The 27769-nt window shown below is 39.2% G+C and overlaps 2 protein-coding genes across 3 annotated transcripts in view; one reads left to right on the plus strand and one right to left on the minus strand.

The window, feature by feature from the left end:
* Window positions 1-306: 306 nt before the first annotated feature.
* On the minus strand, window positions 307-2036 carry foxq1b (forkhead box Q1b). Its single transcript, XM_011474400.4, has one exon. It carries the CDS (start codon window positions 1809-1811, stop codon window positions 927-929), a length of 885 nt encoding a protein of 294 aa, XP_011472702.2. The 5' UTR covers window positions 1812-2036; the 3' UTR covers window positions 307-926.
* Window positions 2037-9427: 7391 nt separating this feature from the next.
* Window positions 9428-27769, plus strand: part of exoc2 (exocyst complex component 2) — a 143977-nt gene continuing 125635 nt past the window's right edge. Inside the window, exons 1-2 of one of the 2 annotated variants that reach the window (XM_078946146.1) lie at window positions 9428-9683; window positions 10072-10149. The gene's annotated coding sequence lies outside the window, so the exon portion shown is untranslated. The remainder of the gene's footprint in view (window positions 9684-10071; window positions 10150-27769) is intronic. The other variant, XM_011474258.4, reaches the window with a different exon arrangement.

The raw sequence follows: 27769 nt of genomic DNA on the forward strand, positions 1-27769 counted from the left end.
TATATAAAACAATTTATGAAAAAATAATATTATGTGAGCTAATGAGTGCATATTTACAGAAAAAGTAACTAAATATATAATAATGGGAATCATTTTGATTTATTTTTGAGTTTTTACAGAATTTCCTTAATTTTCTTGATACTTTTTTTTTATAATTATAGATTTTATGGGCATGGATGAACCCATTGCATTTATGCTAAGGTATTTTTTGTGATTTTTGTCATTTTATTAAAGAATGAAGCTTAATAAATCTTAAAAATAAGTATTTTTCTGTAAAACCCTGACAGGAAACACGAGACATTAAACTGGATGTACATTTCAGCTTTATTTCTTAATTCTGGATGAAGGTGATCATTTACAGCGGAGTTGCTGTTGAGCAGGTGTGCGACCTTTGTCACACATGCGCACACGTGCTTTTATCATAACTTTAAAAATAAATAAATACATCCCATCATTTCACTTTTTTATTCATAAAAATATCAAGCATGATTCAATCATCTTTGCGTGCAGCCACGTGAGCTCCGTCGACAAATTTCCAAATATTTTAATGTAAAAAAAAAGAGTCATAAAAAACAAGAAAATATAAATAAAATGTCAGATCTGATGGCTGTTTGCCATCATACAGCAGAAATGACCAACGAACCACAAATACACAAACATGCACTCTACAAAATAAATCTGACGTGTACGCGCACACCAGCGCGCACGCATCAATTTCACGTTTTCTGACAGTTCGCTATATTTATTTATTCATTATTATTATTATTATTATTATTATTATTATTATGGTTAACTGTCAATGAGTCTACAGCAGCTTGGTCAGGGTGAGAAGTTGCGCACAGTTTGACAGCGCTGCCAGCAGGAAGCGCGTTCACCAAAGTGCCCATCGTGGTTCATAATCAGAGTCTGACAGCACCCCAGCTGTTTCAGGACAGCAGTGAGTCTATGTGGAAGCCTCGAGCTTTGCTGGGCTTCCTGAAGGCGGCCCTAGGTGCGCCGGCGTGCGCGGATGGCTGCTGCAGGTGTGAAGGCGCCTGCCTTCCGGGCTCTGTGCTGCTGTACGCCACCTCTGACAGGTACGTGTGCTGCACCGGGTAGTTCAGAGAGTAAGGCATTATGAGGGGCCCTTGGGGCCAATACAATAGGTGGCCGGAGCTCTGTGCGTCGGCGTGACTGTCCTCTTTCCGTTTGTACGGCGTGCTGAGGATGCTGTCGATCGCGAAGGAGCTGGAGAACTTGGCTGCCACTCTCTCCTCCGGGACAGAGAGGTGGGTGTCCTCACTGAGGATGTCCGGGCTTTCCTGCTCCTTGGAGGGCACCTTGGCGATGCGTTTCCTCCTGCGGCGGAACACCCCATCGGCAAAGGTGTACTCGCTGTGCGGGTTCAGCATCCAGTAGTTGTCCTTGCCCCAGGGCCTGGACGGGTCCCGCAGAACTTTGAGGAAGCAGTCATTGAGGGAGAGGTTGTGTCTCACGGAGTTTCTCCAGCCGGTGTAGCTGCCACGGAAGAACGGGAACTTCTTCATCAGGTAGTCGTTGATCTCTGCCAACGTGAGGCGGCCGCTGCTGGACTCCCGGATGGCCATGGCGATCAGAGCGATGTAGGAATAAGGGGGTTTGGGTCTGCGGGTGTAGGGTTTCCCTTTCCCGTCCCCGCTCTGGGAGACAGGTGCCGGGCTGTTGGCCATGCAGTCCCCGTCCGAGCCGAGCTCATCTGCGGACAGAGGAGACGGAACTCCCCTGTCTGCGTCCAAGCACAACTCCAGCGGCTTCTGTGCGAAGTGGTGCGCAGAGAAAACTTCAAGTTTCATCTTAAATAAACCAGGAGGGCAAACTTCTCCGTTTAGTGCCCCTGCAGAGACTAAGAGTCCGCTGCGTGCGAAGGTCCTGTCACACAGTTGGAGCCGAAGAGCAGGTGGAGGAGTCCTGTCAGCAGAGGTGGGTAGAGGTGTTAATGTGCCGGTGTGGAGCGCTGCAGGTACACTGAGCCTCAGTGTGGAGCAGCTGAGATCAGATGAGTCTCCCGAGACACGCGTGTCTTGCTGTGATATAATGCCTCTGCAAGAGGAGGGCCCATTGAGGGAGGCGGGGCTCCAGGGGGAGCATGTGACGCAAGACAAATGCAGGTAAAAAAATTCATCTGAAATGAAATCTGCGCTTTATATGAAACTTAAAAATATATGAATTTTACTTACGGTTGCAAACAATCCAAGAGAAATTTCGCAAAAAAAGATGGCAGATAAAAGAGCGATGCGCATTTTCCCCCTGACCTCCCATTTGAGGAACAAGGAAACAAGTGAAATTAGCGCTTCCGATTTTTGATGAATTTCTTGTTTGCGTGATTTAGTGACATGTGACGTTACTGCTTTTGTTGAAGGGAACAAGAGAAACAAACTCAAAGGGTGCGACCTAAGGCGCGCGCGCAGATATGCAAAGAAAAACACCTTGCTTTTGCGTTGTTTCCTGGAGTCACGCACTGTCTCCATAAGAAATGACTAAATTTTTTTAATCAAAAGTTTAAAATTCATATTTTGTCGTTGCTTGGATTGACTTGGAACGTTAACGTGGACTGTTTTTTTCCAGGAAATATTCTTCTATTTAATATAATGCCGACTGCTGCTCAGGAAACAGAATATTTCAACTTGCTTGTCATATTACCAAAGAAAATTCTTCCACAAAAAACATAAAAAAATTATTGAAATTGCGCACGGCTGTAAACGGAAGTAAAATATTTCAAATAAATCGTGGAAAATCTGTTTTTTTAATAAAAAACACAAACAAGACGGACACAATCTATGGAAAATCTGAAAAGGCTATAACTACGCAAAATAACTGCACAAAGAAATTAGAAATGTTACATTTCTGCCTGTCAGTTTGGCCAAACTTGCACCTGTCATCTCCTGATGCGCTGGTTCTAAGTAAACTCCCGCCCTCGACACCTGTAAAGTGAATCTTAGCGGCACTAACTCTTCTGCTGTCAACTTGTCAGCTGGATAACGAGAAAGACCGAGGCTGCAGGGTGAACATGAGTTATGCTTCAAGCGTGTTAAACTGTCGTCCTTGCCACTCCCGCTCCTCCACCAGAGGCCCAGAACAGCTTTCAAATAAATCCTTTTGCAACTACCCAAGATGCAAATACGCACTGAACAGAGAAGATAGTGACCTATCAATGAGGGTTTGTTGTGTCTACTTGCTTGAGATTTGAATGGTTACATCTTCCGAACCATACTCCAAGCTCGACTTGTTGGCATGTGGATAATGACTGAAAAAGTTTATCCCTAACTTTGGGCCAAAATGAGATTAAGTCAGAAAACTGTATCTGAGTGTCGGTGTGACAAACTGCTCTGCCAGCTGACGGATGTCAGGGAAAGCTGAGGCAGTCATGCGTCTTCCCATCAGAAGTGCCTGCTCGCCGCTCTGGGATTTCACAGGCACACTGTGAGGGTTCAAAGCCGACACGTTTGCGCTGAAACTCATCAAGACGACTGCTGTGCACCCGAAAACAGAACCGAAGGAGGCAGTGGCGCGCGCTATCAGTACCAGCGCCACAGCGCAACACCTGACGGCAGAGGCTGGCCCGCGCAGCGTGGCGGCCGGTGCCATTGTTCTCCTCCTCTTCATCATCCAGGGACGCTGCGTTGGATTCCAGCGCCACGCAGACGCACACCTGCGCCAAGAGACGAGGCGCAAAAGGCAGCGCACCTGTTCCGTGTTACATTCTTACATGGTAATTTGAAATCAGAGGTGGAAAACAGTTTCCCCCTGCAGAGATCAGAGATGTATCACATTTTCATTTCTGACTACGTTCTCGTGGACTTATGCGGGAACCTGATCGTGCTTTCCCTTCAGGCTCTGATGATTCTAAATGGCACTAGGGGAAAAAAGTAAAGGGCATTGTGCTTATATAACCCGTTGACTAACCCAAACATGGCACTTTGTTGGTTTAGCTCACCTGTTAAGCTTCAAGTGTCTCCTCCAAGCAGCAGGAGGAAAAAAATATCTTAAGTGCTGACATGAGTGGAATTCCAGTTATGTAAATTCATGGGGTGATTCCTCAACTCCAAAAATAGCCCCACCTTTGCAGTGGTTTGTGCTCACACGCTAACCCTTGTCTGGATGAGTTCTTACCTGTATCTCATCTTTGTTTTCTTTCTTCTCTTTGACTGAAGGGTGTCCAGCCCCCATACCTTTGTATAAACAAAGCGTGGGCTGTGTGTGTATTTGAGAGAGCAGGACAGGGAGGCTGAGATTCTCAGGATTCCTTGTGGCAGATTTGGACAAAGGCCGCTGGCTGCAGACATGTTTGGTTGAGGTGCACAGGCAGAGGTAAAAACTCACTGCCAATTTTAAGTTCAAACACTCCAATTCCATTCATTCCTGCAGCCGGTGAGGGAGTTTATGCGTGTATGTGAGGGGATGTACTTTGTGTCTGCAGCTGTGGGTGTGAATGTGTGAGAAAACTCCTCTTTGGCAAAATGGAATAGAAAAGACACAAGCATTCCACCTAGTTTATTCTTCAAACTGTGATTACTGTAATTATCCCAAGCACATTTGCAGGTTGTTGTGTTTCAGCAGAATCGTACCTTTGTGTTTCACAAGGTAAATGCTGGATGGGCCCCTGTCCACAATACTTCGCTGACAGTGTATAATCAGGAGAACACCTTAGAAACAAACTTCTCATGAGGCGGCTTCAGATGCAGCCTCATGAAAGCAGTCAGTAAACTCCTACTAAAGAAACGGTCTGCTTGACTCCCGATAAGACATAATCACAATAAAAACACACTGACTCATCCCATGATTCACACACTTCATAAATATCGTTTGATGAACAGGAATCTCTGCAGCCTGTCAGTCATTAGGGAAAGCAGATCTTATAAAAGCGAAGGAGCAGATTCAGAAATCACTTGGCAGTGTCTGGTTGCTATTTTGGTTTTCCTGCATTCTTACCTGAGGCGCTCACGCCCTGCCAGACCAACAGAGAGGAAAGAAAAAAAGAGATACGCGTAAATAAACCAATCCAGGTAAGGTATGTAATTAAGGAAAGAGGTGAAGTACAGGTGAAGCTCAGGGGAGAGGCAGCCTGGCAAAGCCAGGAACCAAATTGAAATGCAGATACATTGTCTCATTCTGGCTTTGCTCCACGTTGTTTTGATTTATGAAATTCAGATCTAAAGTTTTCATGCCAATTTTGAATCTAATCATTTACATAAATTCTCGTAAATCTTCTTGAACAGAAAGGCCACACTCAAGCCACACTCACACAAGTCAGTTCGTGCCATGCCAAAAGGGCGTTTCATCGCCAAGCACGGCTCATTTAGCTGGTGTGACTCCTTTGTTCTGCACCCACGCACTCCCAAATTTACCATGCTGAGGTCAGCTTGCAGAGATGGTTTGGAGAACGGTTCAGGCCACTAGGGCATGGTTCTCCAAACATATATCCCTTAACCCATCAACAATGGAGATGTCGCCAGTAACAACTAAATAACACATGCTCTTTGACATGCTGTCAATCTTCAACCGTTTACATGATCAACACGAATACTCTTTACTTTGGTTCCGTCTAGGCGCTTCACTACTGTAAAGTGTTGCATATCAGCGCAAAGCTGCTTTTCTCGGCTTCAGAATCCCTGGAATTACATTAACGCGTTACAGTAGTCAAAACAATATGAACAGTGAAGCTTAAGATTTGGTGGTAAAGGGTTAACTGACCCCTCATCAAGTGTCAGTGTCTCTAAATAGTGTGGCTTGAAACCAGGACATAATTCATTCAGAAAACGGTACATGCACAATGCACATTTGACATTTTTGTGATTTAGTTTATTGGCACCTGCAAGCACTTTTTCTTTGTATTTTTAAAGTGACTGTTGAACCAATAAAAAGGGGAGACTTCCATCTGCTGTTTGGTATGTTTGAAATGGTGGCACCAATTGTCCGGCAAAGGCATGGATGCCCTCTGACTGGCTCCAGTACCCCCTCAGCACATCTGGGGTTGACCAATGACAAGTCACAGTGCAGAAAAAAGAAGCCCACTTTGCCCATGCCCAACTTTCAAGGATACATGTGGCCCAAAAACATCCAGTTGAGATTCCTTTAAAGTCCCACTCCAATTATCTTTTGATTTACTTTAAAAATATTCTTTATTGGTCTTTTAATTATGATTATGTCATTTTAACTGACCTAGCTGGTGAGTAAAAATTCACCACTAAGTTGTGGGCGGGACCATCATCATGAAGTAAGCCTGCCCTCGTTTCCCATCATCCACCTGTTTATACGCTCTCCCACTAGCTTACAGCCCCTCACAACCTCAACAAAAAATTAAAAATGGCAAGCAACATCGGAGCTATCCAGCATCATTTCCTTTATATTTGTCTTCCATCATCAAAATGCAAAAAAATCCAAAAACACAATTTCCCCTGGAGTGGGTCTTTAAATGCAGATATGTGAACGTAATATTTGTCCAATCCAAACTCATCAGTTGTAAGTAAAGTAGTTTCCAGGCAATTTCCACTCCACTTGTTTTGTCCTTTCTCTTACATTCATACTTTTCTTTTTTTGTAAATAAATAAATCTGTTGAGAACTGTTAAAAAAAAACAGGTAATAAGAAATAATTCATTTTATTTTAATAAATATTAATCGTAAATTACCAAATAATTGTAACTTTTCAAAAATTGGAAGTCAACACAAACAGCAGAATTGTGCAGTAAATCTGTGCAAAAATATCTACACTTCCTCTTTTGTTGTGTGTGAGACTGTTGAAGAGCTAAAACCAGTATTTGGAACCGGTGCACTCATGCACACTGTCTTATTTATTTGCATTCATCCGTGATATACATACTCGGCACGATTGTTTACTTTTTTCTTTTTGTTAGCTCCAAGTCTGCAGCGTTCCCTGAACACTTCTGATGACGTTAAGACTGTTTGTCAAACTCCAGAATCTGATGATAATCTGCAATCTGCAGAAACTGCCTCTTAAGAGGAAAGCAGACCAAAATGCGCCTCTTAATCCAGCCTCACAAATGTTACTGTTGGGGCATGTCTGTCAATGAACCTCAGCCATGCGGGCCACACGGGCCTCGATTTCTCCTCCACTATCTGCTGCTATCGTCCATTTCAGCTCTTCACACGCTACAGCTCCTTCCCATGTTGAGCTGGAAGGCTTGGAGAGAGTTCAGGGAATGGGGCGGAGTGTAGGTGTGTGTGTGTGTGTGTGGGGGGGGGGGTGGTAAAAAGAAAAAGGAGCAATGATTGATCTCAGCCATAGACACCTCACCTTATCGCTGCAGCTGATAGGACCTACCTCCATTCAGCAGTGCTGTAGGCTGTTTTTGTGTCAGCGTAAACACGGGGCCAAATCAGTACCTGTGCTTCTCTGTTTACCTGGCAGCCGTTCAGCCCCTTTCTGTCTAAACTTGAAATAGGATCCAAACATTCTACTCACGCATAGTGGCTTGCACGAGATGCTTTGCCTGCCTCTCAACCTACCGCGGGGCTCTGCAGTGCTATTTTTTGCACCGTCTGAACCTTAACCACCCCTCTTATTTCTTTGATTGAGAGGTAAAAGGACTAGCTGTGTTTGTGTGTGTGTGTGTGGTGGTGGTGGTGGTGGGGGGGGGGTTCTGAATGCAAACAAAACACTGATCTGAAGCAGTTACTAAGGAATCATCACACATACAGCTCCGGCACTTAACTGATGGATGACATTTGGGGTTGTGTTGATCATCTACACCCTTTTTGAGTATTTTCTTCCATATTGTTGGGATTTTTCAAATCATACATTTTTTAGGCAAGGTTAAAATAAAATTAACTACACGCCTGAGTTTTGTAAAACATCTTTATGCAAATTAGGACAAAACAACGTAGTCTAAATCTAATATCTTTATTTAGAAGTTCCCAATTTTCAGAGATTCAAATTGCAATCAAAAATGTATTCTTCATCATTTTTAATCAAGTAAAAAAGGAGCTGTACAGTTTATTATAATAATTTAGCTCCAAAATCTGCTGGAAAATTAAGACAATCACTGATCATACCAACATTTGAATTAGTTTAAAGAAACATTTTTTCAGAAATGCAAACTCTCAGTTTTTTAGAGTCAACTATACATCTTTTGTCTTTATCGAGGATATAAAAAAAGAGAAGTTTTCAGTTTCTACAAAACCCTTTTATATGAGGAAAATTGTGTTTCTGGTGTTTGTAACATGTTCTAATGGCATTTTTATGATGATGAAGCACAGATTTAAAGAAAATTAAGTTCAAAACAGCTGTGACATACTGTAGGTGCTACATTTGCTCTGCTCCACTCCCATGCATTCACTTGTAGATAACCAAGTCTATTAACATCTCTGAGCTGGCATCTGCTTTTCGCTGAAGACATCATATCATAATTAAAAGACCACTGCGAATGCTTTTACAATAGATCAAAAGATGGAAAAGTTGGTAACAATTCATAGCTCTAAAAAAAAAATTCCTTCTGCAAAAGTCTCCTATCAAAGACTAGGAAAACTTGCGAATACAACGTTTTAGGTTTTTGATATCTGATTTGATGGTTTTTGATAAAATATGTTTCTATTTATACTTCTAATGTTGAAAGTGGAGTTGATCTTTACTCCACCTCATTGCCTCGTTGTAAAGGTAATTAGAAACCAATGCGGTGGTGCAGATTTGACTGTTTGTACTACGTGCTATTAGGTATTGATCGGGTTATAGTTATTATAGGTATATCATTAAGAATCGGAAGCCTAATCTCCTCCAGCTGGCTGTGGGGTTATAATGTATCCTGCCTCCGCTTCAGCATTGATCCATCGGTGCAAACAGCAGCAGCCCAGCAGCGGAGACCCCAGTTGGTGTAAAACAAATTGGACATCTGTGCATGCTTCCTGGAAATAAAAGTACTAAAGTTTAGATTTTGGGATTTTGCAGCAAAGTTGCGCAGTAGAATATGTATATATATTTAGTCTGCATTAAAAAAATAAATTATCATTAGCATTTTAGAACATGCATCACATGAATTTCATTTTCTTTAAGATTATCCCCAATGCAGCTCTCATTTGTGACTCCATCATCAAAACTCCCTGAAAAATCACAGCCATTTCAGTACCCAAATCTTCCTCCCAGGTCAAGGAGTAAAATGGGTTTACCAGGAATCTAAAAGAAAAAACAAACCTCTGATTGAACTGGTTTGTTGTTGTGTGTACAGTATTCTTGTTTTTTTTTTTTTGTAACTTCCTCTTGAATGCCAGAGGGACAAGTGTGTTTGGAAGAGCTGGCGACTGAGAAAGAGGTAAAAGTTTAATGAACTGAATAACCTGTGATGATTATATTTCGTTCTCAGTGATATTTTTTGGTTATGTTCTGTTTTGAGCCCGCTGTCAGGTTCATCTTCCTAATGATCCACAGCTGCTTTCATTACTGTTAATTGTCCTCTGCACACATAAGTGTCTGGTTTTCAGCTCATCTGTTTTGTTACTCTCTTACTTGCTCTCTTAACTCCTGTTTTGTCATGTTTAAGTTTATTTATGAAATGTAGGAGTTTCTGCTACAAGCCCAGTCCCCTGGATTTTGGATTCTACTCTACTGGTTCCTGACAGCACCTGCTTGTGGACCAGCTGTCATGAGTAATCTGCAGGAAAAAAGCAAAAATACAAGATTTTGTATTGACTACATCCCTCAACACACTTTTCAAAGGTTGGGAACAACAATTCAGTACAAAAATATGAGAAAAAATACTTTGAATAAAAGTTAATTTCAAAACTCAAAAGTCTTTTGAAAACGATACTGTAGTAGCTTTCTTGACATGTGTGAGATGCTGCAAAGGAAACATGCTTATTTTATCCTTTTAGACTAAATATCCTGATTGGGAATTTATCAAAGTTTGTCACGAAACTTTCCCTTCAACAACACACAACATCACAATACCAAGCCTCAGCTGCCTGCAAGCATTCTCATTTAGTCTTTTACCCGTCTCAGTTTTGCTGTTTAAGTTAGCTGTGTTCTAGTATGAAACTTCCAGTATGTTTAATAGGTTTGTAAAATGTTCCACAGATTTCATATATATATATCTTTGTCTTTTTAGGGGGCTTCTGAGGGTATTCTTGTGTCAGAGCATTCTTGAATCAGGAGTTAAATGGTCATCTTTGCTGCAGCGCTACTGGTAGGACTTTTATGCTTCTTTTTCTCATGTCCAAATCTTTGTTCCACCAACTCATGACTGAAAAATATTAACATTAGCGGCCACAAAACACAGCTTTTTCACCAAATTTTTTTCACCAAATTTCACCAGAGTAAGTCTTTGTGGAGGATTGCACGGAAATGATTTAGATGTTACCAGATGGTTACTTACATACAACCAATTCTGAAATAGGTTGATGTTTTTATTGTAGTGCTTGAAGTAATCTTGGTTTTGAAGTTATTCTTTACACATAACAGTTTGAATTTCAACCAATTTAAAAATAAAGGACTTTATTTTTGTCAGTTTAGTTGGTTTTGGACAGTGTGTAATTAAAAAACTAAAAGTAAAAAATTCTATTTTCTTGAATAAGTTCTCGCTCAAGCAAATTTTAGTTTTCTAAGGTCACCGTCACAGTTTAAAAAAGCCCCATGCAAACTTTCTCTTTTATAGTTAAAAAACAAAAACAAATACAGCTCTGGACAAATTCCTCTATTACATGTTTCAATCTACAAAATTAAGTATATTTGAGAAAATGCAAGCAATAATATTGCCGTTACAAAAGGAGTTTGAGAATCGGATGCAAACAATCAGTACCTTTTTGTACACTCGTTAAACGAGCTTTCGGTTGGTTTTGGTTTTTAGTTTCCATTGGCATGTTTCCAAATGTGTCCAAAAATTCATATAAAACTGTATCATTATGTTAGAATATATTTGTACATTAGTTACGGAAAAACTAAACTTGTTTTTAGGTTTGCATATTTTACTTAATATTGTTTCGAAAAAAGTGGCTTAAGTCTAAAATCTATAGACAATAACAAATATTGTGCGTTCCTGTAACTCTTTCTACTTGTTTTCAGAGGTTTTTTTCTTCAACTTTATTATAAATTTGTATTACTTTATTAGAAAGGTCCTTTAAAACATGGACGATTTCCTTTCAAGTTGGGTCACTGTCCACACGGCATGCTCTCGCATGAAACTTTTTTGTATTTAACTGCGTCAGAGACCTATATGTACCCTTTATTCGGCTTCTTCTGCCAAGAAAAATATCACTGGATACCATCACACTGCCTCCACATGCCACACAGACATTGTAACTGCAAAGGCTTTTCATGCTTACAATATTTCTACTCATCCCATGTCTCAGGTTCATCTACATGTGTTCAACTCATGTCACTGCAGAACTGATCCATCTGCTAAAGGTGATTTCAGCAATGACTAATCTATCTGTCATTTCAGAAAAAGTCTTTTTTTTCCAGCATGTTTTAGCTTGTGTCCTTAATTCATCTACCACGGCTTCAAAACAACATGCAGAATCTCATGCCTGATCAGAATCAGCCTCAGCTGTTCAAAAAAATCCACATTGATGCTCTGAGCTGTAAGACCCCCTGATGTAGATGAGACACTTAAAACCTATTATATTTTCTGCCTAATCAAGAATGATTTAACTAAAATTTTACAATTGCTGCTTCAATTTTTGACACAACTACTTTAGTAAGAATGTGATGAAAATCCAGGAAACTCTTGTCGATCATGATTGCTTTTCCACCTTAAGACAAGGCTCAAGGCACTTAAGGCTCTGTCACATTTAACTGAGATTCCACCATTTGTGAGATCAGGAATTATTTTAGTGTGTGATCTTGACCTAGGCACCACAAAACAGAAGGAAAACCCCAGTTGCTTTACTCATTGCTCTTATCAGGATTTGTGTGCTTGTGCCATTCTTCTCTAATTGAACTTTCTCTTTGAGAAAACAGGCAGAACACACCTGACCAGGCACCCATCCAAACAAAAGGTCTTGAACCCAGCCCTTGCGTGCCGATCCAACCTAGACATCTGATTAATTACAATGTGGCCGTTAAGGCAAAGAAAAACTAGCTGATGAAAAGTCAGCGAGTCTGCAGGCTCAACCTGCCCAAACAGCATCATGCGTGATAGCTTGTAAAACCCTCCGTCCCCACCTCTCTTTCTATTTCCGTGGCTCCGCTTCCAACCCCCACCTCTCTTCTCCGGGCCCATTCGTGCAGACAAGGTAAAACATCTTTCTTGCTGTGTCAGAGCCCCGCAGGTGGGCCCCGTGTACTCAGGTAGATTATATCACTGTTACTATAGGCCGTGTTTGGGTTAGCTCAAAAACACTTTTTACGGCACGAGCAAAACAAAGTGTTCTGTGGTGCATAATAACAGCAAGAGCTGCTCCCTTCAAATTAACCTGTGGAAACTCTTTGGCCTCGCACGAAACGCTTACCTGCTCCTCCTACCTCCGTTTTTTTGTTATTATTTAAAGTTTACATAAGGTTCCTCAGTAATCATACCATTAATGTCTTTTCCAGGCATTCTAAAAATGAAGCCTGACAAAGTATTTTAGTAAATCTATGAACTTTCGGAGGTTGTGTTCATGAAGAAAGCTTAGCTCAAACGCTTACTGTTGCTCTGCTTCTAATGTCCATATGACTTGTGTTGTATTCAGACTTTATAAATTGTTTTTCTTTAAACAAAAGAGGCATGAATTGCTCAAATGTGCTCCAGCCCAGAGGCTGGGATGACTTTCATAAACAGATCACCCAGGTGGTCCACGTGTCAGAGTGGGAATGGATTGCCGGCTCTGAGAGGCCTGCTGCTGCTGCAATCACTGCCCCGGATCATCTTTTTTCAATAACTGGCTCCCTATGTCATAGCTCATCTCTGAAGCTTTGCTGCATTCATCAGAATCTAGTCTTTTTCCTCCAAGCGTACACATACAAACCCAAAAGGATTGTTGTTTAACAAAAATAGTGGAGTGAATTCTGGGATGCAGTGCAGGGTTTTCACTGTACACAACATGCAGCTGACACATCCTGCAAGAATCAACTCTGTTGCACTCAGACAAACAATAGGCAAGCATGTTTCTACACATATCAGCTTGATTTAGGCTCATAAATGTCTTCACTGTGGCACATGGCATCTCTAAGCCTTTCCCACCAGTATTTCTGCTTAACTAACATAATCTTACTAAATTAGACAGAATCCAGACAAAATCTAACTTAAACAAGGTTATCTTAAACTTTTACTGCTTTGAAGCACTATTCAATTTTTTGAGGAAAAAAATACAGTTCTAATTACAATGGAAAACAACTAAATCCACATTATCTATCTAAAAGATGTAACCTTCACAAGTACTGTATTTTCAACACTAAGACGCACTCAAATGCCTTAGTTTTTCCAAAGAATGACTTATGAGCGCTCTATTGATTAATTTTGGTTGTGCTCACTGATGTCAAAGCAATTTCGAGGAGTACACAGTGCTCTGTCAAAATATCAGTCTGCTTTTTTTTTACGAGTTGCAAACAAGGTTGGGAATTATTTTGAATACGCTGATGAGGCTAACAGGTGGCAACGTTGGATTGTGTCATTTTCTAGGAATTAGTTTCTGCAGATTCACCTCTGAGCTGTGGACGGGTCTGTCGGCACAGAGAAAGCTTATTCTCATTATCCATCATGCTTTTGTTAACACCCTCTCCCACTAGCTTACAGCCCTCCACAACCACACCCATTACCTGTGTAACAAATATGACGACCAATATTAGAGTTATCCAGCTGTGCAGTTTTGAGCCAGATGCCAGCTTGGACAAGGAAAAACAAAGACGTACATGGGCGTATTCTCAACATACCCATGGGAATATACCCATGAATGGGTACATATATATCCATGAGCCCCATGAGCCCGTAGTATCATTGATGTCACACCTACAAGCTTTTCCCAACTGTATTTTTTTTACCTGCTTCTGATTCACAACGAGACCTCTGAGAAATTTCTGGGTGACTGGATTTTGGAATTATACATTTGTACACCCCTACACAATGCTGAACATCCTATATAGAGCACTAAGTAGTGAGTAGTGAATTGAACCTACATCGAAAATCTGCTATGTTTTGCACACGAAAAGAAAATACACCCTGCAAACTAATGTGGTAAATGTCACAACATGCCTATGCCAATCCATTAGATGTCAAAGAAAATGAACAGCATTTTAACTCCTGGTGTGGCATCATGCTAAAATAGTAATGTAGTAAGTGTCAAAAAATATTAATGCAAAACTGGCTGCTGTCACAACATGCTAGTGCTAACGATCAAATGCAACATGCTAATAGTCCAGGCAAAATTTTGGTGAAATGTTATCCAGATTCCTATAATAGGCATAGCTAGTCAATTTGAATGTAGGATTTTTGAAAGTTGGTTGTATTGTCCTTCACCTTCCACACAAATTTCCCAAAGTTGTTTGGGAAACAACTTTGTTTTTTTGTTTTTTTAATGGATCATAGCCAAATATTAAACAAACACAAACAGTTAGAGGTCTTGAGAAATGGGTTTCACAATCTGGACACAAACTACAGTTTGTAAATAATTTGTTGAAACTTGTGTTCTGGTCTATAATTGTCTCTACTCATCTTTATCCCCAGATCTTCTTGACAGTTCAATTTTTAAAAGTAGAGATTTTCAAAGTTGAAAAATATATTCCCCACATTTACCCACTATTGGTTGATAATTAAGAAAGATGACAGTTCACTTTAACCCTAGTGCTATCCTATGGGGTCAAGATGACCGTTGTCGTGTTATCCCTACCATGACAAAGGTGGATAAAGGTGAAGAGGATTTCATGTAATCCATGGACACCAGTGAAGATCACAAATCATTGAAGAAAAAAGTCTTGTGGGGTCTAGATAATCTCACTCTCCTTGTCAAAGTGTCTAGGATAGCACAAGGGTTAAGAATACCAGAAGCCTTTTTGCCTAACATAATGTTTTGATGGTATATTACATAACTGTGTCTTTTCTTATCATGTTTTGAGAACAACCTTGACCTGGACTTTTTGTAAGGACTTGTGTGCGTACTGGTAGTTTATGTACAGCGAGTGTGACTGGTCATTCGTCAAATGCTGGTCATTGGATCAACATGTCCAAACACACTTGTTGTTTCTGTTGGGCTGTTCGCCCATGTTTGTCTGAAAAAAGGATTAGCTTGAAATATGAGGAAAGACTGACTGACAGTATGTGTCCCCGAGGGTAACCCGGCTAGTGTTTCACAACGCTTAATAGTGTCAGCTAATAGCTGTGAGTCATTGTTGAGAATATGCCATTGCGTGCTTAGCTTTTGAGGTTTGGCCGGTATCTGTGTGTACGATTGGAAAAACTGGTTCTTCTGTAATGTTGTTGTGACAGACATCAATAGCGTAGGGATCACCGGTCACAGGGGGTTCCCTTCACAGCCAAAGACAAATCTGAGTTAGATATCCTCTTATTTAGTATTATGCTTTGTGATTCAGCCTGTAATGTCAGGCTAGTGAGTCTGTTCTTGGCATTACTCATTTTGGTCTGGATGCTCAGGAAGAGGTGCATGTTTGTCTGCGGCTTGGGGTCTGCAAAAGTTTCTGTTATTGTTTTTGTTCGACATGTTAGCGCTCTGACTGCAGCACTAAAAATAACACAAAGACCATAATTATGGCTTTAGCTTAAAGCCCCCACCTCCTCCACTCCCTCTTCCCATTATCCTGCTTAGCACCTGTGCTGATTTACAGTGTGTGTGCCCGAGTGTTTTCCAGATGATTTACAGCACGACTGCTGCCAGTTTAGTGAAGGAATATTACCTATGAAGGTCAATGTGAAGTACTTAGATTGTGTACTACACTTGTGTGACATTAGGAAAACTGTGGAGGACAGCATGTCTCTATAGTTCATTTGAGACAACGATTAGTTTATTTATAGTACAACAGTTAGGCTGGTATGTGAGGTGTGACACCAAAGATAAATTGTTACCTTTTGTAAGTCAGTCATGCCCAGCTAAGCTTTTAACCAGAAATTGAGTTTGTTTGTCTCCCAAAACGCCACATAAAGTTTTTTGTTTGGTAAGATCAGGTTTATGTTCAAGATCATGGTTTACTAAAAGGAAAGTACAGTGTGTGTGTTGAATTGGAGATCATAAAAGTAAGTTAGATCTAAGAATGAAAATGGAAAAAAGTGGGAAATTTTCCATAGTGATTGGGGAAATTTACATACTGACCTTTTGCCAGTTAAATTAGCCAAATAAGGTTAATCTGGATTCTCATTGAGTGATTTGGGGTTCTGATCAAATACATAAACCTGGCCCTGCTAATCAGCAGGTATAGCTTGAAAAGATCAGCGTGTTAGATCTTAAACACCATAGTTAGGCAGCGTCTGTCAAGATGTTAATAGCCAAACCAACACTGCCTAATCTTTTTCAAAGTAGCTACAAAAAGAAACATTGTGAGGTGTTGTAAAACACATGCTTTTCAGAGGCATCATTCGCCCAGTGATAAATTGGCGAACCTCAGCTTTGCCCTTCTATAGCTGGGTATGCTCTATGATCCCCGTGACCCCAAATGGAAATACAATGGATTTATAAAAATGGATGAATGGAAAGGCTTCACTGACGAACTTGAGTTTTTTGGCACCTTCTACCCATGTAGCAATTGTACTTTGTCCTGTGAGATCACTTTCAGCTTGAGTGTAAAGCTGCAACTCAATAACTGGCCAACAACCGATTTCAAGGAAAAAAACTGAAAGTTATTCGACACATTTTGTTTTTCATATTTTCTTGAGGCAACATTGCCAGTAGAAACTGAAAGAATCAGTCACTCTTGAGCAAGGTCATGAAGGCAGCTCACATTTACATATGCAGCTTTTAATGAATGTGTCAATCTACGTATTTGGAAACCATAGACAGAGAAACATTCCCACAAACAAAAACATTTCGGAAAACAAGGCAACAGTGATAAACAGCGATAAACAAAGATAACTGCTCAATGAAATTATCCAAAAGACAGGAAGTGTTGAAACTGTCTCTGTCCTATTCCATCTTGAATTTCCAGTCCATAAAAGTTACAAGACATTGAGACTATGACTTTTAGAAAATGAAAAAATGTTTTGCTTTATCTTTTCAGCAATAAATCTAACTTTTTTGCTCTTAAAAGGTTTTGCAAACACAGCAAATGTGTGTTTATAGCTGACAGCATTTGGGTGATTTCTTTACACAGATGATTGAAACTTTGACTGTTGCAGTGTTAGGGTCTCCACCCCCAGCTGCTTTTCAGAACAACCACCTTTCAAACTCAAGGAAAGTTCTTGACTGGTGTTTTCTGCTTTTTATGTTGCTTCTGTGCACCTACCCTGTCCCTTGAACTGTTGCACAATAACTCTATGACATGGGCCTCGACAAAAATTGACATCAATTGTGGCGTTGCAGCAACATCGACATACGCATCACAATTTAAATAATACATCAATTTCATAGCTATGTCTGTTTAAATAATTACAACGTTGTCATCAACACACAATATGACCTTACATTCTGAACTCAATTTGTCCCAGCTGGGCACTTATGTACAATGTTCATGATGCAAATCATAGTTTTCTACAGACTTATGTGTGAAATCACTTATTCTGTTTGATGTCTGCATAAAAAATCAAGGAAATTTGAAAATATATACAATGAAGCACTGTTGAGGAGGGAAAATACCAGTATACACTCACTAAATCACACAAAAAACTTACCAAAACAAGGAAAAAATAACACTGAAATTGGAACAAAGATGCTTTGTCTTCATTTCACACAACTGGAAAGATTCATACCTTTTTAAAACAACATATTGGATTTTTTTTGCATCAAATGCATTTTATGTGATGCAAGTTTGTTCTACCAGACACATAGGCGTTTGCAGTGGTGTTTATTGTATCACAGTCTGTAGTTTGTGAACAAATAAATGCCAAATTTAAAGAATAAAATTGGACATTAAGTGTATTGTGGTTTTCCAGCTTCAGCAAATATTAGCTTAATATTTATCCAAATGGACAGAAGTTTGTCACTTTTCTATCAGTCTGTAACCTTGACCACTTACATTGTATCAGCTTTCGAGCAATTCTAGAAAACCTGTTGCACTAAACGATCATTCCCCTTTAATAAACATTTAGTTCACTTGTCACTTTGTTTTAAAAATTATTCTTAAGTTGATGTTTTTGTACAAACTTCTTATCAATAAGGGTAGAAAACAGCTGCAGGCAGTGAAGCCGCTACTTTTGATCATTTGATGTAGGGGTCAAAGGGTAATGTTTATCTTTCTCATTTGTTTCTGAGAAAATCAAGTGTTTTTAATGTTTTTTTTTTTAAAGCATTTGTTCCTTTTTTTATGTAAGCCATAGTCGATGTTCATGCTTATCTAGAATTGTGAAACAAAAACTCTATTTACCCAATAAATCATGAATAACATTATGATTTTTGGAAAATGTTGTAGCAATCGCTCTGCAGAAGCAGACCATTTTGTTTCTGTTGTCCGCGTTGAGCTTTTTTGCAGAACTTTGTATTTTTCTGAATGATTTATACAAAATACGTTTTATTTTTAGACTCTTTTAAAAAATAATTTTGACAGGTGACAGCTTGAGATTTACTAACTAAAAAATAATGGTAGGTGTCAGAGGAGCCTCTCAGACTGGGTTTTATTAGAAGTGTGAGGCTTCCCAGCACATGGTGAAGCACCCAAACCTGTTGGGAAAAGTGACAGACACTATACCAGCAAATTCAGATGCAGTTCTGCAGTTGCAGAAACGCAACCTGTTGATTGATGCTGGAACACAAAACATGCTCCAGGGTGTTCTTGAGCTGCAACTAGCCTATCTGGATGCCTTCTGCCAGTGTTTAAGTGATGAGTCACTCGTTGTAAACATTGCAGTATGACATTGTTTATCAATACTGTTATATATTGTCTCATGGACTTGGATTAAAAAGGTGAAGAATGCTAAGAATTTTAATACCTTTGTTTAGTTTTGTAAGTTTTCCTACACAGCCGTTTATAGAGAGAAATATCCACATGTTTACTCACCTAAAATGTTCTAACTTTTTCATTGTTCACACTCTAATGAAGCATAAGTCATTGCAACACTTACTCAGTTCATGTCCTGGGTTGTTTTTTGCTTACTAATCGTGATACACGGTTCTGACCATGCTTCCTCTCTGTGGTGTACGAAATGACCATTGAATATCACAGAGTGTTGTGCCTATACAAGTGAACAGAGAGAGCCTCATCCACAGGAGGATCAGAATACAATTGTTTGGCTTGAACTAAAATTGAAGCGCCATTAGGTCTCGCACACCTGGTTTTGTGAAATTTGTTCTCCGCATTTGACCCATCCCCTGGGGCAGTGGTGAGCTGCAGGCACAGCTGTTCTCAGGAACCATTTGGTGTGGTAACTCCCCAATCCAACCCCTTTCTCCCAAGTGTCAAGCAGGGAGGCATTCGGCCCCATTTTTAGAGTCTTTGGTATGGACCATGGATTTGAACCCATGACCTATCAGTCTCTGGTTATTTAAAGTGAGGATTCAAGGGAACTTTAAACCAAACCTTCCAGTGTAAATTTGCCCTAAGACTTGTAAATTTGTGTTAAGTCCCAAACTCAGTCTGTGGACAGTATAACTATCATACTCAAAGTGGTTTTACTGTAAGTCACAGTGCATGTGTGAGAAATGCAGAGTTTACTCAATGGAGTCTGTACGTCCTGTTTTTGATTTTATTTTTGATTTGAAATGGTATATTTCAAGCAATTAAAGTAAGAATAATGCAGAAAACAATACAATCAGCAGTTATTTATTCATACAAAGACGAATCAAACTTAGGATAATTAATTTATTTTGAAAATCGTGAAGGTTTTCTGGTCTTTAATTTGGTCATTGATTGTTGTCTGCTAAATCATGCTTATGTTGAAGTATGTGATTCAGCAGCAAATAAAAACAGTATGCTTGTCCCTCTGTAGCACTGAGTGTTGTGACCCAACTGATGCACCAAAGCCGTGTTCAGTGTGTTTGAGAGTGACACAGGTTTCTAGTTTGCCATGATTTGACCTTATATGTCTTTAATTCTTTTTTTTTTTTAAATCACAGTTCTTTGAGTTTGTTTCCCTCAATGTATTTATTAAACTGCCTTTGCATCAACCGGCCTTAAGTTCCCTCACAACCACTGTTGGAAGCATCTTTATAAATTCGTGACGCAACTCAACTCTTTTAAAGTCTTTTAGATATTGGAAAAAAAGTTAAATTGAAACTCTTTGGCTGGAGAACTTACTTGTGTCACCTGACATCAATGACCAGTGTCACCATGGAAACAAATACAATATTCTCAATTACTCATGCGATCTTTGGTGATTTGTTACCACGCCTCTCTTTGTTATTGTTTGTGCTGTCATTTGTTAAATGAATAAATCAATCTATTTCTGTCAATAACACGTTCTACAATTTACCTTGAAGGATTAATGATATGAACTAAAGACAAAAAGAAAAACCACTCCCTGCTGGGTGTTGTTCAAACTGGTCATGGTGATTTTACAACCGGCATCAGAAAAAAAAGAAGTCTCTACCTTTATTTTCACAGTGGAAATGTTTAAAATGTTTAAAGTATATTAATGGTTATTTTACTAAAAAATGTATAGTTTTAAAGTTTTTCCCAATAAGTATAAAAAAAAAACTCTGTTGACTGCGACAGACTAGCGACCTGTCCAGGATGTCTCTTGCCTTCACCCACAAGTAGCCAGGATAGGCTCCGGAAACCCTGTGACTCTGAAAGGGACAAAACGGTGAAGAAAATGAATGAACGAAAAACTCAGTTGAGGACAATTTACTTTGTTTCAGGCTTTTCAGACTGATAAAGGTTTTTCCAAGAAGCAAAGGTCCATTCTGTTCTTCTCTTATCTGTCAATAGAAACAAAGAAAACCCTCCAGCTTCAGTCATTCTACAGGTCTCAGGTTTAAATATTCTGTTCTAAAATTAAGGTCTTTAATGTTATCTTAAACTTAGAATAAATTAAGCTAAACGATAGAATTTAGAAAAAAATAGTTAAATGTTTTATTACAAACTCTAAAATCCAATACCAACACTTTGTTAATAATTGCTATAATTTGTAGATCACATACATTTATTTCATCTAAGTGTTTGAAAACCCAAACAAATTGCTTACAAAACCAGATTTTTAAAATGGTAAATGACGTATACTTGTAGTGCTTTACTGGCTTCATAAAAGGCCCAATGCACATACACTGATGACGAACACTGGCACCAACCTGTCACCACCAGGAGCAATGTGGGGTTCAGTGTCTTGCCCCAGGACACTTTGACACATGGGAGGGCTGGGCAGGAACCGAACCTGCAATATTCCGTTCAGAGATTGGCCACTCTACCTCTTCACCACACCCATAATGTAGACTTCTATTGGTTGGGCCAGAAATTATCAAACGTTTCAGATGTGACTCTCACTCATTAATAAAAAAATGCTGATTCCTAAAACTGTGTTTTGGCAACAAATATACAGCAATTGAACATACGTTGAAAGTTAAACAAGTTAAACTTTGACCGGTCAGGGACCCAGATTTGGTAGTGACGTATGGGTAGCTTCCCTTTGGTTAAAAATTGATCATAATAATTCCGGTTTGTGCCTGGTGGCAATTATATGACACCAAGTCAGTCAAGAATCGGAATGGAGCCATAAAAGGAAAAGGCTAGAGCAAGATTTGCGAGTTTTGCATCACTTCAACATTTCCCAGTTCTTCCACGTGTGAGATCGTGCAATAATATCATGTAGCGACAGACCTGTGTGAACCATATACCTAAATAACTTTCAAAATCCATGTTCGGTGCATTCTTGAACACACCACATATGCCAGGTGTGTACGTAACTTAAGAGTACATTTGGACCAGGACAGTACAGTGGATTCTGTCTAATTAGTTTTTTAGTTTGTTTTGCTTTTATTTTTCAGGGCGATCCATTCGTTGTTCCAGCATAGTTCTCCCAAAAGTGAACATAAAATATGACAAAAATAACTGAAAAAATAAAAAGAATGTTGCGTAGAAAGTTACAATTATGTTCTCTGAGCATGACTCTAAAGGTGCCTGCACCTCCTGGGCAAATCACTTCAAATCTGTTCATCATACATTTTACAACAAATTCTTATTTTTTTTTTGTATCCCATTGTGTCACAAGATTGCAACAAATGTGCAATTTGGGACCAATTTTCAGGTGGACTAATTTAATTTGTGTTGTCTGAATGCTAAATACAAGTGAAGCAGTTAGCATCAAGAGTTGTAGTAGGTGCACGTCTGTAGACCCCGCTCCCTGAAATTTGGCAACTTCAGTACAACTTTTTGCAGATTTTTTGACTGAAGAAAATCAAGAATTGCACGTCAGTTTAGTCCCGTCATCACTACAACACTTGTTTTCTAAAGACATTTTTAACTTCATTTCCTGGTGAAAAGGTCCAGTTAGAATGTACAAGTTTATTCTGTTTATGCATCTCATTGAGAAGGGATTCTATGCTTGCAGTACAACGTTTTGGTTACAGCTTTCAAAGATAGCGCCACTGTTCCAGTTGGAACAATCGAAGACCGCCGTTGACCCAACAATGTTATCACATTTCTTCTTCTCACCTCCTCTGCACAGAAAGCTGCTCCACCAGAGCAGCAAGCTGTTGCTTATCTGCCCCCCAACCCCTCTTCCATCACCGCTGTAGCCATATTATCAAGCACGCGTCAACAGCGGACTGGCGTATGCGGGTTTCTTTTTGCCACTTCAGAGGACTGGCACGCTCAGTGAGGCATGTGACGATGTCAAAGGGGCGGGGCCTCAGATCAGATCAGGCTAGAGCACACTGCATAGCATGAAAACACAGTCTGCTAAACAGCCGATCAGATAGAGCTACAAAGCTTCAAATAACCTGCTCTCTGCCTCCCAAAAAATGTGTTTGTGTCTGAGCAGTTTATCAAAGCGTCTATCAAACCTCACATGACAAAAACATGAAAAGAGGTTTTAGGCATTTTGTGATGTTTGAAATGCGATTGTCAGTATTTTGCTTTTTATATCCCTCACATGTTTGCATATTTTTTTCATTTTGTCTCCATGATCTGAAGGCCAAGGTGAAAAAGTTCAAGTGGGGTCAACTTTATGTACGCAACTTTGATCCATCAGACTCTTAGGAATGCAACCTGAACATTTCATAATTTCCTTGTAGCAAATTGTGCAACATGTGCTAAATGTGCAAATTAAAGTGGTCAGAATTCATCCAATTCAGATATATTTTTTACCTCTTGTAGATTATGAATTGCACAAAAAAGCAGAAATGTAATATCTCTCTTTGGTCAGCTTTATTGTATTTTTCCCATAAGTCATCTTATTGACTGAAGGTGAAGTAGTAAACAAAGCACACAAGGTACTTTCCAGCTTCAATGGCGAATATTGTCTATGGCTGAGGTTCTGTCTTCCAAATAAAGTAACAGATTCATAAAGTAAACATCTCTGCTTCCATGGGCTTGTTTCTTACATGTCCATACTTAAAACGTCATGGCCTGTACAGAAAAATACATTCCACTCTTCTTCCTTCTTTCTCGACCCTGGTCTTCAGGACACACTGCCCCGCATGTTTCCAATGTTTCAGACACACCTGATTCAGCTCATCATCAACCTTTGCAGAAACCTCACAATGACTCATTAAAGCCAGGTGTGTTTAATCAAGGCAGAATTGAAAACACGTCAGACAGTGAGCCCTGAAGACCAGGATTGGGAAACACTGCTTCAAAACATGTTTACCAGTGTTCTAATGTTTTCCTAAATTAGATGTAAACATTCTGAGGGGGTCAGCTCGGATGGAATAAGGTCATATTTAGTATGAGGAAAGTAAGTTGCCTTTTATTCAGTTTTATTACATGTGAAAACATTATTTATAAAAAGGAAGGAACGTAAGACAGAAAAAATTGCTCACTGTATTTTCTGATGGTTTCTTGACTTTTATTGCCTGCTTTTTGACTAAAACATGAGCATCATCTGCAGTCTGTGTGAAGCTACGTACACACCAAGCATGTGATGATCATTCAACATTGCTCTAAGTGGGGTTTCTTCTGTTTTAGCCCATGGTGTTCACTCTTGACAAGCAGGGAGGGTTTTTTCTTCTTTTATTTCCAGGGGTTTTCCTTTTTTTTTTTTTTATTTGAAATGGTTTGTTTCAAGCAATCAAATAGGGATAATACACACAACCAATACAATCATCAGTTATACATTCATACAATAACTAATCAAACTTAGAATAATTAGACATAAAATTTAATATTGCTTGAAAGAGAGTGGAAGGAAGCGAACTTATATAATCCCACCCCTGTTCTACTGTAACCATCTCATTACATGATTTATCAATATCGGGTTCCTAGCTTTTATCAGACAGAAATGAGAATCTTGAAGTATCAATAAAGCATATGACAAAAAAGAACTACTTAAATTATTTTGTAAAAAATAACTCTTAGAAATCAACATGGCAATGAAGTATCCAAAATATATGCAGATTATGTTACTTATAAAAGTCATTGGTATGATTAAAAAAACAATTATATCAGTAAAATAAACATTACCCTGTTTCAGGAATTTTCATAGCAAAATTTGATCATGTATCAAAAGTTAATATGTGCAAAATTATGTTACATTAGGAAAAATTCATGAATCAGCTTATCAATTTTTTGGAGCAAGTAAAGTAATATCATTAAAAGTCAATCAATTTGACAATTTTCAATAATTGATTAATCATTTGTTTTATTTTTTTGTATTTTTATTTATCATTATTTTTCTTTTTTTAATGATAAAGTAATGCTATGAAGTAAAATAAAAAGGGTCCATATTTGTCGAAAGACCAAGGCAACAGCCGTTCTTCTCGGTTTAAACAAAGCTCATAGTTCTTCGCTGTTATGTCTGCAGACATTGGATAGAGGTCCATATCCTTCTTTAGCTGATATCAGCGGCGCCTTCCTTCACAGCTCTATTCCAATATATGAAAAAATATCATTTAATTCCAGCTGGGCACAAACCGTATTTATTATTTTCTCCTCCATGATCAATTTCAAACAGTTGGCAGTTCTGTGAATTAAACAGGACGCCATCCATTTGTCTCTACCAAACCCGAGTCCCTGATTGGTCAAAGTTTAACCTGGTTTAACTTTCAATGTGGATTCAACGGTCATGTGTTTTGTACGTAGAGCCCCAACAGTCATAGAAACTTGCGCGGCTAAATGTGAACGCAAGGGTTTTATATACAGAAGCCCGAAAACACGCATATAATGGCGTTTACATAGACTTTTCATTGAATGCGTGTTGCTGAGGGTGGTGTGAACATAGCTTCAGACCTCTGAACTTTTACCTAAACTCTCCTAAATCACCAGCTGAAGAACTTCCGTCCTCCACTTTAAAAAACAACACATGCATTTTGTTTTTATTCAGCTATAACTGTCATATAGAAAAAAACATTAGATTCTTAGAATGAATAAAACTGTTGGAAAATAATTCTGCTCTTTCTTTAGAAAATGTTGAAAAACGTGTTAACAGGAATATCCCTCTTTTTATATTACCTTGTCTAAGACATTCAAGACAAGATGGTCCTGCACGTGTACTGACTTTAGCAGGGGACACGTCTGGCACTGCAGGATTTGAATCCCTGGCAAGGAAGTGTGTAACGGATGGTAGTTTTTGTTAATTTGGTCCCAGCTCTCAGCAGGTCATTCAACAGGTCCCCCTGTGTGGTTCTGAGATTTTTGTTCACCGTTCTTGTGATCATTTTGACCACATGGGGTGAGATCTTGCGGGGAGCCCCAGATGGAGGAAGTTTATCAGTGGTCTTGTATGTCTTCAATTTTCTAATAATTGCTCCCACAGTTGATTTTTTTCACACAAAGCTGCTTACCTACTGCAGATTCAGTCTTCCAGGTGTATAATTTTGTTTCTAATGTTTCTTAGACAGCTCTTTGGTCTTATAAATATGTGTCTTTTATATAGATAACAAGTTCAAACAGGTGCCATTAATACAGTGGAGGACAGAGGATCCTCTTACAGAAGAAGTTACAGGTCTGTAAGAACCAGAAATATAACTTGTTTGTTATTGACCAGATACTTATTTTCCACCATAATTTACAAATACATTTTTTAAAAGCGAGACAATGTGATTTTCTGGATTTTTTTCTCATTTTGTTTCTCATAGTTGAGATATACATACCTATGATGAAAATTATAGGCCTCTCTCATCTTTTTAAGTAGGAGAACTTGCACAATTGGTGGCTGACTAAATACTTTTTTGCCCCACTGTAAATAGGTTTTTGGCTATATGATTATTTACAGCTTAATAACTAATGCACAAGCCCAAGTCATTATTCTTTTACCATGTTTATTCTTTTGCCATGTTTGACAGCTTACATAAGAAGTTTCAATAGCTAAGCCTCTTGAGGATGCCGTTTTATTAGGGCACAGGTTTTTTTCTTCCTTTTTTGTTCTGAGCATTGTTCTGTCCAATCGTGGGGTGAACCCAACACACTTACCTGGCTTGAAAGTGTTCAAAAGATAGTGGAGGAACATTTTGTGTAAGGATTCTCTGTTTTGTCTCTCCTAGTTTAGTATTTCATTTTGGTTTTGGTTTTCAAAGCAAGTGGGTGGGGCATGCGTTCAGCGTTTCAGTAGACTTGTGAGAAAATAGAGAAAAAGAAAGTGGTTCCGATAAAAGGTTATAATATTTGACTGCAGCCACTGAAAGGCACAAAGCTTCTCTGGGGGACTTTTTCCAACAAAAATCTGTGTTTCTTCAGTCAAGATAACTCTTGGATGTTTATTAATCTTTTCATGAAGTAGCTTAGCAGAAAAACACAGTATTAAGTTCCAAAAAACTACGGGTGATCAGATGCAGCTTTTGCAGAGTGTGCCAAGTCCCCACATAAAACCATAGTGATCTAAAACATTGCCACTTTGAAACAGCTCATATTAAATTAATTTATTTACCTCACCAATCAATTATTCCCTTGCAATTGGCTGTTTATTTTAGAAACACTAATGGAATCCTCTGCATGATGAAACTGCAAGTTAATGAATGTGAAGGTGAAAGAGCTCCTAAAGCATGTCTGCAATGTGTTTTTGCAAAATAAATGACAGTGCAGAATCTGTCACAGAAACCAGGTGCGTGAGAATGACTTATACTTGATTTAATGGCCTGGGCTCTTGGATCAGATAAGCCCTATCAGATCTGTGCTCAAGTCGTTCTGTATAAACATCCAAAATAATCTTTAGAGTGCATTTTCTGCCTGTTGGCGTGAGCTTAAACACACACTTGGTTTGCGCACTGTGCAGTCTGTGCGGTTGCGTGTTTATATAGGACTTCTCTCAGAGAGGGAGCTCAGGCCTGAACCCAAACAGTAAATCTGAACCGGCATTAAGCTGTAGGGCAATTGACAGGCTCCAACATTTACCTGAGCCCATCTCATAGGTGTGACCACACTCTGCTGCACTACCCGGTCTAAGCTAGGTGTTCACCCCACACACTTTGTAGCACACCTTGAATAGTATTTGCTAATCCTGAAGGTATTTGCACAGATTTTTTTTTCACCCTAAAGGGCAAACACCCTTAAGCTTTTCACAAATATTATGTTGAAGATCAACCCAAAAGCTAGAAACAGGTTTGCTGAACTTTTGAAAACTGTCACAAAGCTTAATGTGATGTGTAACTGATGGGATTTTTTTTTTTAGGGGGGGGCGGTTAATTTCACAGGTGGCTTTGGAATGA

Source organism: Oryzias latipes, chromosome 4 (genome assembly GCF_053564925.1).
Source record: "Oryzias latipes strain Hd-rR chromosome 4, Olatipes_Hd-rR_3.1".
In the NCBI taxonomy this organism is placed as follows: Eukaryota; Metazoa; Chordata; class Actinopteri; order Beloniformes; family Adrianichthyidae; genus Oryzias; species Oryzias latipes.